Source organism: Coregonus clupeaformis, chromosome 16, assembly GCF_020615455.1.
Source record: "Coregonus clupeaformis isolate EN_2021a chromosome 16, ASM2061545v1, whole genome shotgun sequence".
In the NCBI taxonomy this organism is placed as follows: Eukaryota; Metazoa; Chordata; class Actinopteri; order Salmoniformes; family Salmonidae; genus Coregonus; species Coregonus clupeaformis.
In genome coordinates, this window is record NC_059207.1 from 40,198,461 (window position 1) to 40,216,258 (window position 17,798).

Here is a 17,798-nt window from a genome sequence, read left to right on the forward strand (position 1 = left end):
TATTTTCTGATCTGATTGTTTCTCTTTATCTTCCTCTTCTTGTGGTGTCCCTTTCCTCTCTCCTGCCTGTCCTGTCCTCTAGCCTGTCCTCGGCTCCTTGGGGTCTATGAACTCTGACCTCCAGCTTGATCAGGCAGGAACTTCCCCCAGCATCACTCTGGAGGTCCATCCTCTTCCACGTACCCCCTCCTCCCTTGCTGCAGCTGCCCCCTCCTCCCTCTTAACCTCTCAACCTGCCTGTGACTCTCCTCTCTTCTCTCTACCTGCCTGGGAGCTGCACATAGAGGAGGAATGTGGGGACTCAGGGGGGGCAGTGTCCCCTCCACATCCCTCATTATCAAGCCCTCCCCCAGCAACTGTAACCTCCCAGAGCCCCCTGTCATTTGCAGAGAGTGACCCAGAACCAAATGTGGTCATCGACGTCTCTGCCACCATGCTGTCCTCTCGTCAGAAATCTCTGGTAGTCCTCAACCACTCCAACCCTTCACCTAGCACATACGCCAGTCCTCCTAATGCTGCTAAACCATCACTGAGCTCAGCCAGCGTCACCCTGGACCATAACCTCTTAAAATCCCCTAGTCCCTCTCTAGAACTTGGTACAACTCCCCCTACTGTTACCAAGAGCCCTAGTCCCATAACTGACATTAATCTAAGTTTCTCTACTCCAACCACTACCAAGAGTCTTAGTCTTGTTCCTGTCTCTACTTCCAGGACCCCTTCACCTCTCCCTGCTTCTGTCACCAAGTCCCCTACCTCTCCTCTCACTGCTTCTAAAGCCCCCTCACCATCTCTGGTCATGTCTCCCAAGTCTCCCTCTCCCCCAGCTCTCACCAGCCCCAAGATCTCCAGGACAGTGCTGGAGCCAGTCCCTGCAGCTGAGCCCTCTCTGGATGAAGCCCTGGATAAGCTGCTGGCCATGAGTTTCACCAAGATGGAGAACAATAGAGTCCCTACTGAGGCACTGCAGCTGAAGGGAGGGGCACCTCAGCTGAAGAGGGAAGTGGTGCATGAGGAGCCCATCATGCCCTTAGACAGAAGGGAGGTGCAGCCAGACACCACCGGGAGTATCCGGGATGGGGAAAGTACCCGTGAGGGGACAATTACCCGTGATGGGTCAGTAATGAGTGGACACATAGATGGCCACAGGGAGCTCATGGACTGGGCTGATGTGGAGCTGAACATGTGTCTCCAAGATGGACTGGATGGTAGTATGACTCCTTATACAGAGAGACCTTATACAGATGGCAGCATGACCCCTATGACTGAGGCCAGCTGGATGGATGACTCCCTGGATGGCTCCTCCTGCCCTGGAACTCCTGATGCTGCCATGGACCTGCCTCTGCTGCAGCCTGCCACCATGGACAGGGTCTCTGCATCTGGACATGTATGGGACTGCCCTCACCACCACACTGTACTGTTCTGCACAAACACGCATAGAAACAACAGAGTTAAATGTTATTCATACAATAACATAAGACATTTCTGCCATCTCAGAAAGTTGTTTGATACCAAAACATCTGTTTGAGAAATGGTGTGTATATATAGATACTGTCCTTACAATCTGCACACCTGGATGTTTGCTGCTACTGCAGTCTCTTATTGTTGACTGCCTGGTAGTGCTGAGCGATTAACCAAAATGTTGTTTATTTTCTGTTTGTTTTTAACAACTCATTGACCAATGTCTGTTCAGTTATTTGAATTCTGTAATTTTTGTTTTCTTTAGCTCGAGGCGCAGTTTCTCTAGAGATAAATCAGATCAAGCCCGAACTGTGTGATGTAGTAGGGAGTTGTCGTTTCCAACAGGCCAATATTCTACATAGTCTGGCACAGAAAACCTGGTAATTAACTACAATGACCATAATCTATTGCGCCCCCGCCTACTTGTCCATTAATAATCAAAACCGAAAACCGTGATTATTTGTTAATGATCGAACCGACCTCAAAAAGCACTAATCGCTCAGCACTACGGCCTGGCTGTGACCTTTGTTGGCATGTCTTGTTAAAACCAAACAATTTGAGTTGTGACTGCATCCTATGACTGCCTCACTTGTTGCATCAGCATGACGCCCCCATCTTGCACAACTATGTTCTGCTTAACGGTCAGATAACATATGGGACTGTGTGATGGGTGGGAGGTGAGATGGGGTCTGAGCATGGAAGACAGCATGGAGTGTGACTCTGAGCTCACTGACACATTCCTTTGGACATGCCTTTACCCTCCGCTGCTACATACCCTTGAGGAGATGGCTGCCTTTGGCTTTGAGTGAACTGGAATGGTGGTTCATCTGAATGGACTGCTTCCTCTGAACTGAACCACTCACCTGGCCTGCGGTATTGTAAATGGATCACAGTGGAGTCCTGATGCTCATTCTCCTTCTAGCTTAAGTCAGTGATTAGGCGCACCAAGGAGACACCCAACGTGCACCCCATGAACCGAGAGGGTCACCCCCGGAGGGGGCGGATGGGCCCCATCATCGTCAACAAGAGCAGCTCACAGGACCGGCTCATAGAGGAGCTGCAGGGGAAGCTGGGGATTGGCCGATTGGCTGACCGCCGGCGCAAGCAGCCAGACGATTGGCTCACTGAGGGCATCATCGTCATGTCCAAGCCACAGCGTTTCCGTGGCGATGGGGCCGCGAATGAGGTGGACAAGGTTGGCCTGGATACGATCACAACAGGATCACACCATCCCAGATACTATTACACATTTCTCATGATTTCTTTTACCTTTTCAAGTTTCACTTTCCTTTCTTTACCATTAATTTTCTCTCTCACTCTCTGGTTGTCCCCGTCTGTGTGTCTCTCTTCTCCTCAGATCATTATTACCCCAGAGTCACCTATACCTCAGAGGAGGGTCATTTCCCCACCCCAGTCTCCCCCAGCCCCTCGTCACCCTCCTATTATAGAAGAACCCAGGAGACCCCCACCTGTTAAGCAGATCCATGCTCCCCTACCTCCTCCCCCTCCCCCCTGTCCCCCTCCTCAACCTCCTCCACCCCAGGAACCCATCCCTCCCCCACCTCCGCTTGTACAACCCCCACCGGTCCCAGTACAGCAGCCCCCTGCCCCCAAGCCAGAGCCCACTCTGCCTGCTCCCCTGGCCCCAGCGCCCCCTCCAACGGTGAAGTCTGCACCACCACCACCTCCCCCCAAGGTCCTGGTGTCCATTGGCTGTCAAACAGAATACGATCCAATCTTCCCTCCAATTGAGGCATGGATCTCTCTCTCTCCTTTCTCACTGGCTTCAGTTTCCTTTAGTTCAGCCACAGTTTAGTTATTTGTTTAGATTTATTTTATTTGATGCTCTGGTGTCTGTCCTCTCACTCTCCATCTTTTGACAGATCATGGCCCAGGGAAAAGGTGGCCCAGGAGGCCCCCCAACACAGGTCAACAAGCTGGACAACATGCTCGGCAGCCTGCAGTCTGACCTCCATAAACTGGGTGTGCAGACTGTGGCCAAGGGAGTGTGTGGGGCCTGCTGTAAACCCATCGTGGGACAGGTGAGGGGCTTGGGTGGGCCATAGATCAGACTCTGGTGGCCTTTCAAAGATCATGCTCTTTTTAACTTCAAGTTACTTTCAATTGAATTGCAGAGATTTGTTGGCATGGTAAATGTAAATATACTGTCTGTTTGTCCAGGTGGTTACTGCCATGGGGCGCACGTGGCACCCAGAGCACTTTGTGTGCACACACTGTCAGGAGGAGATAGGCTCCAGAAACTTCTTCGAGCGTGACGGAGCGCCCTACTGTGAGATGGACTACCACAACCTGTTCTCCCCACGCTGCCACTACTGTAACGGACCTATACTAGACGTAAGTAAACGCCTGTACTACACTGAACAAAAATATAAACGCAACATGTAAAGTGTTGGTCCCATGTTTCATGAGCTGAAATAGAAGATCCCAGAAATTTTCCATACGCACAAAAAGCTTATTTCTCTCATTGTGTGCACAAATTTGGTTACATCCCTGTTAGTGAGCATTTCTCCTTTGCCAAGATAATCCATCCACCTGACAGGTGTGGCATATCAAGAAGCTGATTAAATGGCATGATCATTACACAGGTGCACCTTGTGCTGGGGACAATAATAGGCCAATCTAAAATGTGCAGTTTTGTCACACAACACAATGCCACAGATGTTTGAAGTGTTGAGGGAGTGTGCAAATGGTATGCTGACTGCAGGAATGTCCACCAAAGCTGTTGCCAGATAATTTAATGTTCATTTCTCTACCATAAGCTGCTTCCAACGTCATTTTAGAGAATCTAACTGGCCTCACAACCGCAGACCATGTGTAACCACGCCAACCCAGGACCTCCACATCCGGCTTCTTCACCTGCGGGATAGTCTGAGGCCAGCCACCCAGACAGCTGATGAAACTGTGGGTTTGCACAACAGAAGACTTTCTGCACAAACTGTCAGAAACCGTCTCGGGGAAGCTTATCTGCATGCTCATCGTCCTCACCAGGGTCTAGACCTGACTGCAGTTCGACATCGGAACCGACTTCAGTGGGCAAATGCTCACCTTCGATGGCCACTGGCACGCTGGAGAAGTGTGCTCTTCACGGATGAATCCCGGTTTCAACTGTACCGGGCAGATGGCGTTGTATGGGCGAGCGGTTTGCTGATGTCAATGTTGTGAACAGAATCCCCATGGTGGCAGTGGGGTTATGGTATGGCCAGGCATAAGCTACAGACAACAAACACAATTGCATTTTATCGATGGCAATTTGAATGCACAGAGATACCATGACGAGATCCTGAGGCCCATTGTTGTGCCACTCATCCGCCGCCATCACCTCATGTTTCAGCATGATAATGCACGGCTCCATGTCCCAAGGATCTGTACACAATTCCTGGAAGCTGAAAATGTCCCAGTTCTTCCATGGCCTGCATACTCACCAGACATGTCACCCACTGAGGATGTTTGGGATGCTCTGGATCGACGTGTACAAAAGCGTGTTCCAGTTCCCATCAATATCCAACAACTTCACACAGCCATTGAAGAGGAGTGAGACAACATTCCACAGGCCACAATCAACAGTCTGATCAACTCTATGCAAAGGAGATGTGTTGCACTGCATGAGGCAAATGGTGTTCACACCACATATTGACAGGTTTTCTGATCCATGCCCCTACTTTTTTTTTTTAAAGGTATCTGTGACTAACAGATGCATATCTGTATTCCCAGTCATGGGAAATCCATAGATCAGGGCCTAATGCATTTATTTCAATTTACTGATTTCTGTATATGAACTGTTTACGGCTGGGACCGCAAGTTTATGTCCCAGATTCCTGATAAATAGCAGTTAGCTGCTAGCCATCATTAAAACGAAGCAGGCTAACGCTAGCAGTGTTAGCCCACCTCAGTTTTTATCCACGGCTGGGCACAAATGCTTCAGGTGTGAGGTGATTTCCACACAAACACAAGATGAAGATAAGGTGGAACTGGAAAATGGACAGGGATTTGTCTGCCCTAAATGCACCACCATCAAGCAGCTTAGGGAAGAGATCCTCTGGCTGTTAGCTCAGCTGCGAGGAAAGGATAACCTGCTTTCTAAGTACACCCCAAGCAAACCAAATCTCAGTTTTAAATGCCTCCTATAGTAAAGTTGTCGACGAGTCGGGCAGCGTTGATCTGTCCCAATCCAACGGACAGATGTTAAGCTCAACTCCGCGGCCCATGGGAGACTGGACACTCGCAAGGCATAGGAGATTGGGAAGGCAGCTGGCCACCCTTCATCTATCCGAGAAGATCCGATCCAGCTATCAAACAGCTTTTCCCCGCTTGAGACTGACCTACCAGCCCCGGGAGTCAGCACAGATCCAGCCGGCTCTTTGCCCTAAACGAGTACCTGAAGAAACTTTGCAATGACAGGAATGTCTCTTTTTGTGCCAAAGGGTGCGTTCGTAGATTCACTCTGGAGTGCCAGAGAGCGCTCAGAGTGCGCTCTGGCCGTTCGTAAATTCAGGGCGTTGTCAGATTGTCCGTTTGTAAATTCCGAGCGTTTACCTCTCGGAGCGTTCAGAGCGCACACTTGACACTCTGGTTGAGGAGTAGGGTTGATCAGAGCGTTCAGACCTCACAACGGCAGTCAAGCACCCAAGCTAACTGGCTAAAGTTAGCTAGCATGCTAGCTACTTCCAGACATAAATGAGAGAACACCTCACTCTGACAATTATTCTCGCCCTAGCAGAGCTGGTTAGGCTGTTTTCATGTTATCCAGAGCGTTGGTCGTTGGTGACTGTAACTGTGCTGCTGGCAACAATTTAATTACATTTTTTTGCAGAGGTTTACTGACACCGGCCATATTCAACAGGTGTTGAGTATTCGTAAATTCATCAGTTATTCTGCGCTCTGGCACACTCAAACGAGAGTGCTCTGAAATCAGAGTAGATGGCCAGATCGAATTTACGAACGCACCCACATTTTATTTGCTGTGGGAGCAACCAGCACTTTTTAAAAAGGTGGGATTCACCCTAACCGCAGAGGTTCCAGGATTATTTCCAGCAACATCGCAAACTGTTTTAGAGACTGACGGACAGGGTCAGGTAGTGCTCCAGTTCTCCCTGTCAGAATAAGCAACAGAGGACTTGGAAAGCATATCAACTCCTGTAGAAATGGCACTATGGTTATTGTGAGTAACGTAATTTATGTTCCTTTAACTCCGCCTTCTAGTGAGTTTATTCAAACTGTCATCTCCTACCATTCTGATAGATTGCAGATTGTCAGAAAACGTGGGTGTAACGTTAATCATTTGGTTGTTATTCCATTGGTTATCTCAAGGCAGATGCCCCAGTGGCAGAGTGGCCCACACTCATTGAGTATGGCGCTTTTAAATGTTAGAGTAATCACAAGTAAAACCTTTCTCGTGAATTACCTCATTACTGAGCGCCAAGTTGATTGCATGTTTCTCACTGAGACATGGCTGTCATCAGACTGTAGTGCCGCTCGTATTGAAGCCTCCCCCCCGGACTACAGCTTTTCATACTCTATCAGAAAAGGGTGAGGGGACAGCCTCTATTTTCACTAATGCTCTCAGCAGTGGTGGAAAAAGTACTCAATTGTCATACTTGAGTAAAAGTAAAGATACTTTAATAGAAAATGACTCAAGTAAAAGTGAAAGTCACCCTGTAAAATACTACATGAGTAAAAGTCTAAAAGTATTTGGTTTTAAATATACTTAAGTATCAAAAGTAAATGGAATTGCTAAAATGTACATAAGTATTAAAAGTACAAGTATAAACCATTTCAAATTCCTTATATTAAGCAAACCAGACGGCACAAATTTTTATTTATTTTTATTTATTTATTGGCGGATAGCCAGGGGCACACTCCAACACTCTGACATAATTTACAAACGAAGCATTTTGTGTTTAGTGAGTCCGCCAGATCAAAGGCAGTAGGGATGACCAGGGATGTTCTCTTGATAAGTGTGTGAATTGGACCATTTTCCTGTCAAAATGAAACGAGTACTTTTGGGTGTCAGGGAAAATGTATGGAGTAAAAAGTACATTATTTTCTTTAGGAATGTAGTGAAGTAAAAGTTGGCAAAAATATAAATAGTGAAGTACAGATACCCCCAAAAAGTACTTAATTAGTACTTTTAAGTATTTTTGCTTAAGTACTTTACACCACTGGCTCTCAGCTGTAAGGACATTTCGTTTTTGGCGACTTTGGATATTTTGAGCATCATGCTGTACTGTTTAAATGTCAGCCACCAGTGCAGGTCATAACCATGTATAAGCCACCAAAGCACTGCCCCACTTTCTTTACTGATTTATCTGAACTATTGTCTATTGTCCTTGAACTATAATAAAATCATTGTGTTGGGCGATTTTTTATATTCATTTTGGCAAAGAGACTGACTCCAAGGCCATTGAATTCATGAATCTTTTGAGTTTTATGGACTTCATCCAACATGTTACTGGGCCCACCCATAACCGCGGCCATATTCTGGACCTTGTTATTACCAAGGGGCTTTCTATTGACCTATCCTCTATTGTTGATGTTTCTTTATCTGATCACCACTGTGTATTTTACTACCTTGTTGTTGATAGCACAAGGTAATAGTGACTGCATTATTAAGAAACGCTATCTTACCTCTGAAGTTGCTACAGATTTTATTGAGTGTATGAACAATACTCCACCTATTCTGCCTGCCTCTTGTGATGATTTAGTTGATAACTTTAATAGCAAACTAAGGGCAACCATTGATGCCATAGCTCCAGTAATGTTGAAAAAGGCCACATCCAAACAGAGAGCCCCTTGGATAAGTGAGGAAACGAATCAAATAAAGAGAAATTGCAGAAAGGCAGAGCGGAAATTGAGAAAGTAAAAGTTGCAGGTCCATTATGATATTCTGAGAGAGCAATTTGGGATAAATAACAAAGCAAAAAGAAATGTTTCTAACCTGATCATCATTAATTAGAATAATTCGAGAGTGCTCTTCTTGACCGTTGATGGCCTGATAAATCCTACCCCTGCAAACCTATGTGAACTTTCTTCCACATCTAAATGTGATGAGTTTGTGGCATATTTCAGAGATAAGATACCCAGCCTAATGTTAGTTATCAGTCAAGCAAGACCTGATGAGAAGTTTGAAATGTGCCCTAGCCTACCACGCAAAGGCAGTATGGATTAGTTTTCCCTGGTTGACACAGACATGCTCAGGAAAGTGATATCACAACTTAAGCCTTCTACCTGCCTTATCGATCCTATCCCCACCACCTTCTTCAAAACAGTTTTTAATTGCATATCTGAAGAAGTGCAAGCTATTGTTAATCACTCCCTGTTCCCCACTGCACTAAAAACTGCTATGGTGAAACCCCTTCTGATGAAAAGTAATCTAGATTCTTCAGCTCTTAGAAATTATCGGCCAACCTTCCATTCTTAAGCAAAATTCTGGAGAAATTGGTTTTCAAACAGCTAAATTATTTTTTAAAGTGCCAACTCTATTTTTGAAAAATTCCAATCTGGTTTTCGTGCCCAACAAAGCACAGAGACCGCCTTAGTTAGTGGTAAATGATCTTAGAGCCAACACCGATGTCAAACAGCTCTCTGTCCTTGTACTCTTAGATTTAAATGCTGTATTTGACACTGTTGACCATGATGTTCTTCTGGACAGACTGGCGAGGTGGGTTGGCCTCTCCGGTCCAGTTCAAAATTGGTTTAAGACTTATTTAACGGGTCGAGAGTTTATTTTTTTTGTCACCCTTGGTGAACATAACTCAGAGAAAATAAATATTACATGTGGCGTTCCACAAGGTTTGATTTTGGGTCCGGTACTGTTCAGTTTATATATGTTATCCCTTGCCAGCGTTATCAGAAAGCACAGCATTGATTTTCACTGCTACGCAGACGATACACAACTTTACATTTCTGTGTCACCAGAGGGTTTTAGCTCCACAGATAAATTATTAGACTGTATTAGTGATTGAAATACTTGGATGGCTCACAACTTCCTCCAGCTAAATCAAGACAAGACTGAGGTACTTATTGTTGGAGCCAAAGAACCGAGCGAATCTAGCCACACATTTTAATTCACGGGCAATAAAGATAAAACACCAGGTAAAAAACCCTAGGTGTTATTTTAGATTCTGAACTAAATTTCTAATCACACATTAGGATCCTGGTTCGAATCCAGGCTCTGTCGCCGCCGGCCGCGACCGGGAGACTCATGGGCGGCGCACAATTGGCCCAGCGTCGTCCAGGGTAGGGGAGGGAATGGCCGGTAGGGATGTAGCTCAGTTGATAGAGCATGGTGTTTGCAACGCCAGGGTTGTGGGTTCGATTCCCACGGGGGGCCAGTATAAAAAAAAAAATATGTATTCACTAACTGTAAGTCGCTCTGGATAAGAGCGTCTGCTAAATGACTAAAATGTAAAATGTAGGAATGTGACCAAAATAGCTTTTTACCACCTGAGGAACGTTGCAAGGTGCAGACATTTCTCTCTGACTGATACAGAGACTCATCCATGCTTTTATTACAAGCAGTCTTGACTACTGTAATGCTCTCCTGTCTGGTCTACCCAAGAAAGCCATTGGTCAACTGCAAAACATACAGAATGCTGCAGCACGGGTACTGACCAAGACCAGACGGAGAGCACACATTACACCGGTTTTAAGGTCTCTGCACTGGCTGCCTGTGAGTTTTAGAATTAATTTTAAGGATCTTCTATTGGTTTTTAAATCAATCCACAATTGTGCACCCCAATACATGTCAGACATGCTTTTAAGTTATGTACCTAGTAGGTCCCTCAGGTCCTCTGGCACTGGCCTTTTAACTATCCCAAAGCCTAGGACCAAGAGGCAGGGAGAGGCAGCCTTTAGTTATAATGCCCCCGGCTTCTGGAATAGCCTGCCAAAGAACCTGAGGGGGGCCGAAACTGTGGACATATTTAAAAGAGATCTTAAAACACATATTTTTAGCTTTGCTTTTCCTTAGGTTGCTTTTTAGTCGTTCAGTTTGTGTCATTCTTTAGTTTTTTATCTTATGTTTGTGTAGTAAATATTTCAGCTTTTATTTTCATTGTTTATTAGATTTTTCCTGTAAAGCACATTGCGTTGCATTCCATGTCTGAAATGTGCTGTATAAATAAAGCTTGATTTGATTTGTTCAGTGTATATTATTACTACATAGGCAGTTCAGTGTCAGCTAGCATAGAGTTACTGTTCCTATGTTTATGTTTACAGAAAGTTGTGACCGCGTTGGACAGGACATGGCATCCTGAACACTTCTTCTGTGCTCAGTGTGGATCATTCTTTGGCCCAGAGGGTGAGTTTTACCCATTCTTGGAGCTCACTTGAAATGACCATTTCTATAGTGAGGTGCAGAACTCATGATCTGTATGTGTCTTCTGAAGGCTTCCATGAGAAGGACGGGAAGGCGTACTGTAGGAAGGACTACTTTGACATGTTTGCACCTAAATGTGGCGGCTGTGCCCGAGCCATCCTGGAGAACTACATCTCTGCGCTGAACTCCCTTTGGCATCCAGAGTGCTTTGTATGCAGGGTCTGTAATCAGCCTATTTCACTTTCTATAAGGGCATTCATGTTGAAGTGTCCTGACTTGTACTTACTCATTACTCTCCCCTCTCCCTCTGTTTGGGTATGCAGGAGTGCTTCACCCCTTTTGTGAATGGGAGTTTCTTTGAGCATGATGGGCAGCCCTACTGTGAGGTGCACTACCACGAGCACCGCGGCTCCCTCTGCTCTGGCTGCCAGAAGCCCATCACCGGCCGCTGCATCACGGCCATGGCCAAGAAGTTCCACCCGGAGCACTTTGTCTGTGCCTTCTGCCTCAAGCAGCTCAACAAGGGCACCTTCAAGGATCAGAACGACAAGCCCTACTGCCAAGGCTGCTTTGTGAAGCTCTTCAGTTAGGGAGTGGATTTTCTATGCCTGGAGATGTGTGTGTGTGTGGCTCACAAGCGTGTATCGGGAAGTGTCTGTGTAGCTCTGGTAGTGTGTGCAAATCAGATTGTGTGTGTTTCAATCGTTTTAGAGGGATGTCTGTATACTGCTGGTGTGTATGGTGAAAGTGTGTGTGTGTGTGTGTGTGTGTGTTTCAGGTAGTATGTGTGAGAGATTCCAGCATTCTCCTTTCAGCCCTTGAAGTGTAATGGACAATCTCATCAGGACTATGCCTGTGCTCTCTCTGTGATGCTCAGAATAGTGTGTGATTTCAAGCCCAAATAGTTTTGCCTCTGTTTTTGCAGTCAGTGTAAATGCTTGCTGAACATTGTAAGAACACATGGAATACGTACATGGAAGTGTGTTTGAGGTTGCTGCTCACTGGTTGAGTGTGTCTCTTGGAAACCATTTGAAATGTGTCATGTTATTAGATCAGGGAGCAGTTGACCTGTCATTGTTTAGTTTTTATATCAGCTGAGGCCTTTTTTCAACTGCTAAAGCAAAGGCCTTGGTGACATTTCTTTCTCTTGCTGTCTGAGTAACAGAGAACAGATGGATATAATGATGTCATTGTAGCTTTGACTGGAAATAGGCTGTGGGTCAGTCATTATTTTAGTCGTGTCATCAGACCCTTGTGGACTCATTTTCACAAACACGGCCTTGTGACACACAATCATTAACACCTCCACACAAGCATTTTGTGTTTTTGACAAACATACTAATGCTGACATGTTATAATTTGATTTTATGTGTAGGAACATTTCTATAAAATGTATGTGAGAAAGATATTAATTTACAACAAATAATATTTGACTCCCTGTTTGGAAAATAGGAGTCACATATAAGGACAAATGGGCAGATGGTTAATATTGTTACTTTGTCACCTTCTCTACTGCCTACTCAGTCCTTTAGAGCTTAACCCTTAGTTGGACTGGTTTGGAGTTTCCTTTCTGTTCAGAAAGTGCTCATGCAGTATAAAAGAGCATGCCATGATAAACAATTGAATTTATTCTGCATACAGGAAACGGTTACATTTTACTGTGAGAATATTGTATACAAAGCACTGGTCAGTTAATAGTTTGAATAACCACTCATTAAGAGATATCCTCTAAGAAATGTCATAGCAGAGATGCATTTCTATTTTTCAATATCTGTGACATTGCTGAGCCAATGTGAAGTTACTGTGCATCGAGTTTCACTTTTAGTAAAATAAATAGAAAAATACTGCACAAGGTTAACCCCTTATGTACGTACACACAGATTATATGCAAACAATACTGTGTGCAACTGTAAACATTTAACTCGACAACCCCTTGACTCTATCCAAGTGTGTGCTTTCAAGGAATAGGCCTATCTATTTTTGTGCCAATATCAATGCAATGTATTTTACACTGGGGAGACCAGCAAGGTATCCTACTGTTTATAGACTGGGAGTCTCGGACTATCTCTTCAGATTTCTGTCAGTGTGAGTCCACTGGATAATGTGTGTTGATATTGGTCTGATAGTGGTCTCTGAGAGTGTGCACTGTGCAGGATCTGCTGTACACCAGTTGGGTTTGTGGGCTTGTATTCTTATCTATCATGTAATTTTATTGGGCCTGTATCTTGTTCAGGGATTTACACCCAGAGCCTGTAAATCTCTGTTCATAATGTTTTATTTAAATCATTTAACCATTTGTCTACTCAGAATCATGCTGTTATTTAACCAACATAACTTTTTTCTTGAAATTGTGTCCCTTGTCACCTTTTCTCCTTTTCATTTGTGATGTCATAGCACTGAATACTGATCCAACTCATTTCATAGGCTATGCAAAAAAAAAAGAACCTACCCAAGTGTGTATTATTTGTGATCATGTTTTCCTTTGGAGAAACAAAGGCAATTTTGCCTATTTATCTAGGAATGGATTCTGCACACTCTATTGGACCACACTATCCATCTGTGACTGTGGTGAAATCTAGAGTAGAATGTGATGGCATTATGTTCATAACAATGGTGGGGTAAAACTTTTTTGGCAGTGATATTGTGGTGTGAGGAAAGCATGAAGTACAGACTAAGTTATGCCCTAGAAGCAGCTTGTTTCTCATTCAGTTTGTCCCTGGCCTTGACATGAGAAACACTCTATTCACGCCACTTCGATACAGCAACAACCAGAAGTGACTTTTTCATAGCAGATCAGGTAAAGGGTTAAGGTTAGCGAAAATGCTATCCTAACCGGCTACAAAAACCACTTCCGGTTGTTGCTGTATCGAAGTGGTGTGGAAAGTGTGTCCCGTGGAGTGAAATCATACAGGTGGTGGATCTTTTGATGGTCCTTGCTATCCGGAATCTTTGGGACGTCCCAACTCTGACGTTACCCCATTGAAGTTGAAATGTAAAATGGTTAAGGCTAGGGTAGGGACGTTCCAGGGATCCCTGATGGCAGTAAGCATATTTTGAAACTCATCTTTGCAAAAAATACACAACCTAGTTAACTCTGCATATAATATTGTAGAAGGTAAATCTCAATTGATTCCTTGTCTAAACTTTCCACACACCAAGGGCAAAAGAGTAGGCTAGGGTTATGTCAAGGCGGGACACACTCTTTTGATGCCACTTCAATACGGCTTCGATACAGCTACGACCGGAAGTGATTTCCGTAGTAGGTTAGGAGAGCGTTTTTGTTAGTGACCCTAACCAGAGAGGAAGAGGCGAAGCGAGAGGTTTGACTTCTTCTTCAATGAGGTTTAACGGCGGTTGGCATCCAATTTGTTGCATTACCGCCACCTACTAGACTGGAGTTCAACTCCCTTATCTTTTCTTGAAAAATAAAATAAATCAAATTTGATTGGCCACATGCGCCGAATACAACAGGTGCAGACATTACAGTGAAATGCTTACTTACAGCCCTTAACCAACAGTGCATTTATTTTTAATAAAAAAAGAAAAAGAAAACAAAAAAGTGTTGAGATAAAATAACAGTAGGGAGGCTATATATACAGGGGAGTACCGGCTAGTTGAAGTAATATGTACATGTGGGTAGAGTTAAAGTGACTATGCATAAATAATTAACAGAGTAGAAGCAGCGTAAAAAGATGGGGTGCGGGTGGGGGGCAGTGCAAATAGTCTGGGTAGTCATGATTAGCTGTTCAGGAGTCTTATGGATTGGGGGTAGAAGCTGTTGAGAAGTCTTTTGGACCTAGACTTGGCACTCCGGTACCGCTTGCCGTGCGGTAGCAGAGAGAACAGTCTATGACTAGTGTGGCTGGAGTCTTTGACAATTTTGAGGGCCTTCCTCTGACACCGCCTGGTATAGAGGTCCTGGATGGCAGGAAACTTGGCCCCAGTGATGTACTGGGCCGTACGCACTACCCTCTGTCGGAGGCCAAGCAGTTGCCATACCAGGCGGTGATGCAACCAGTCAGGATGCTCTCAATGGTGCAGCTGTAGAATTGTTTGAGGATCTGAGGACCCATGCCAAATCTTTTCAGTCTCCTGAGGGGGAATAGGCTCAACTTCAAAACTCAAAACAACAGACAATGACTCTTCTGTTTCTGCTACCCCAGTAATCACTCCTCTCAATGGCGCCCTTTTCTTAAGAGCGAAACAATTCTTTCCCCCATTTGTTTAACTCTGAGCGCCTTCTCCCTCTGCCCAACAGAAACAAACAATTATCACTAGACCACTTCTGGTTACCCTCACTGATTCCAGTATACCCAACGCTTTTTTCACCCATCTTGAAACCACAAATGGATCAACCAACAGACAAGGATCCACTTATTCCACAAACTTCACTCCTACTGTCACATACTCATCTTTATCTTGACCCTCTGCACAAGCCTCTGGCTCCCAGCACTTCACCACACCTACCACCAACGATACTTCACCCTCTTCCATTTCTACTCCTGTCTTCAGCTCACTTTGCTTACATTTCCTACCACTCTTCTTTAACAAACCTTCTCCCCGCCATTTTTTACCGACTCAAACTCAGTCTTCCTCCCTCTCTCTCAGACCTCCTCTGCCTCTCTTTTTCCCTCCATTCCTCCTCATTCATCCAAGTATACGTCTCCTTATGATAATACTGCATTTCTCCTGACCAATATCTATTTCTTGCCTTCTCAAAGGACTCAATTTTCCCCCTCCTTTCCCTTCCGGCGTCTATTCTATCCTCGGCCTCACAGTCCACAATGACCTCTTCATTGCTCCCTCCGGTGTCTATTCTATCCTCTGGACTTGTGTCGACATCTTGGCCTGCGTCTTCCATTGGAACAAATTTGGTCCGCCACATAGTCCCCAATCGCCCGACGTCATTTCATTCCTGATTCCGGTCTCCTCCACAAAACTCTCCCCCGCCGGAAGCCCGCGTGCTGTGCTCACTCTGGACACACGAAGTGATTCCTTTTTGTATGGAGGTCAATATCTAGGTTTCCATCCAATTGGCAACAGATTTTCATGCAAATATTATAAAATTCGCAGAAAAACCTATATGCGCATTTTCGAGATGTGTTCATCTAATTAAGTTGTTGCAGGATAAAAGGCTAGCGTGATGAGGTAGAGCACATTACAAAAAAATTAAATGGGTTTTGATTGCATTTTTAACTCAACTGGCGAGATCATTTTTATTTGTCAAATGGCAGCAAAGCATCGTTCATGTCACCAGAATAAGATCCTGATATTTATTGGAAAGCAGGATCAAGCTCATCACCCTGTGAAGTTCATCATAACGTATTTCATCTGTAGCCTAATAAACTGCATGGTTTCCCGGGTCATAGTGGGAGGAAAACACACAACATATCATCGCGCCAATCAAATTTACTTCGATATGATGGTTATTATATAAATATTTGGGTATAATAGCCTTCACCTTCATTTCTCGCATAATTAATTTTACTGACACAAAAAGATCCCACCTTGTCTAGCGTATTTTGTTTTGTCAACATTAGGAAAGTTTACCGACAAATTAGCTGTTTCCATCAGCAACCTGGCCTGTCATGACTTTTTTTTTTATCCTACGTACTTTACTCGCATAAAAAGTTTGGATGGAAACCTGGTTAATGAAAGTGTCGACTTCGATAAAAAAAATGGCATTGCTAATTAGCTTCGTGAGGCTCTGATCTAATAGAAATGTAATGTTTAGGTTGATCATAGCGGCGGGAAGTAGGGGTTCTGAGGGTGCTGCAGCAGCCCCTTATAAATCCTAATAATATATGTTTAAATATCTACCAGCCAAAAATTCTCACTGTATGTGGTATTATGCCAACAACAACAACACAAATACTATATCTGAGTGGTGCCGGTTGTCATAGAGATAGGGGGAAGAAATATGTTTTATTATTATATTATATTATTATACACCCAATAGGTGCAGTGACGTTTGTTGTTTTACAGGGTCAGCCAAAGCAGGATGGCGCCCCTAGAGCAAATTTGGGTTAAGTGCCTTGCTCAAGGATACATCGACAGATTTTTCACCTTGTCAGCTTGTGTATTCGAAACAGCGACCTTTCAGTTACCAGTCCAACGCTCATAACCACTAGTCGACCTGCTGCCCTCATAATGGACATGAATATAACCAGTTTTAGCATGGACATTGAGGGCTTCCACCATTTTAAAGTAGCCTACTGGGTGGGGATTCCTATGAGTTAGGAGCAATCAGCCAATGAAGAAGAAGAAAATGTACTACTTTAAAATGGAGATAGCCTCAATGGCGCTGCCCATGTTGTCACAGACACCATGGCACAGATACAAAGATGAGTCCTCTATCTCTGGTCTGTTGTTCACACGCGTATCTGCCTTCTCATTGGCTAGAATGGTTCCAAATCTCGCCTCCTCCAGCCTGCCTTCCATCTTTGAGGACATGTATTTCCATTTTTAAAGCGGTCACACAAAAATCTTGTCAGAATAGTAGACAATGTTTGCCCTAACCCTTTTCCTAACCTTAACCTAATTCTCCTAACCTACACTAATTCACTCCACTATTCCACATGGTCACAGAGTTTCTAAACCCAGAACATTGTGAGACTTCTGGTAAGGCTTGCAAAGCAGGCCAGGGTTTGAGGTTTGAGAAGTCAATGGGCGCGTTCGAGTGGATCACTTTTGTCAAGTCCAATACCATCGCTGGTCACCGCCTTTGAAAGAGTGTTGTATTCTGGGGATATAAATTGTCCGACTTGCACCTGCATATGCATATGTTGACTGCATAAACTTGACAAAAATCATGTGATCAAAGGTCAAAGTTTCTGCAGTTGCTCTTCACCAACTTCATCCTGCAGGCATCACCTGCATTGTGGGAGGTTCTATTGTCAACCAATCATTGGGCTGTTTTTGTTTGACCCACGCAAACGTGACCAAAGACATGACTGACAGAAGGTTCAAGTTTTAATGTCATGTGCACAAGCACAGTGAAATG

At 44.5% G+C, this 17,798-nt stretch overlaps 1 protein-coding gene across 4 annotated transcripts in view; it reads left to right on the forward strand.

The window, feature by feature from the left end:
* The window catches only part of LOC121584746 (paxillin), a 40,942-nt gene that overhangs the window by 17,558 nt on the left and 5,586 nt on the right, over positions 1-17,798 (forward strand). The window contains exons 7-14 of one of the 4 annotated variants that reach the window (XM_041900827.2): positions 83-1,384; positions 2,381-2,653; positions 2,816-3,211; positions 3,342-3,500; positions 3,640-3,813; positions 10,696-10,777; positions 10,866-11,014; positions 11,119-14,130. In XM_041900827.2, coding sequence (XP_041756761.2) covers positions 83-1,384; positions 2,381-2,653; positions 2,816-3,211; positions 3,342-3,500; positions 3,640-3,813; positions 10,696-10,777; positions 10,866-11,014; positions 11,119-11,385 — 2,802 coding nt within the window. In that variant the 3' untranslated portion in view covers positions 11,386-14,130. Of the gene's footprint in view, positions 1-82; positions 1,796-2,380; positions 2,654-2,815; positions 3,212-3,341; positions 3,501-3,639; positions 3,814-10,695; positions 10,778-10,865; positions 11,015-11,118; positions 14,131-17,798 lie in introns of those variants that run through there. The other 3 variants (XM_041900828.2, XM_041900830.2, XM_041900829.1) reach the window with 3 other exon arrangements.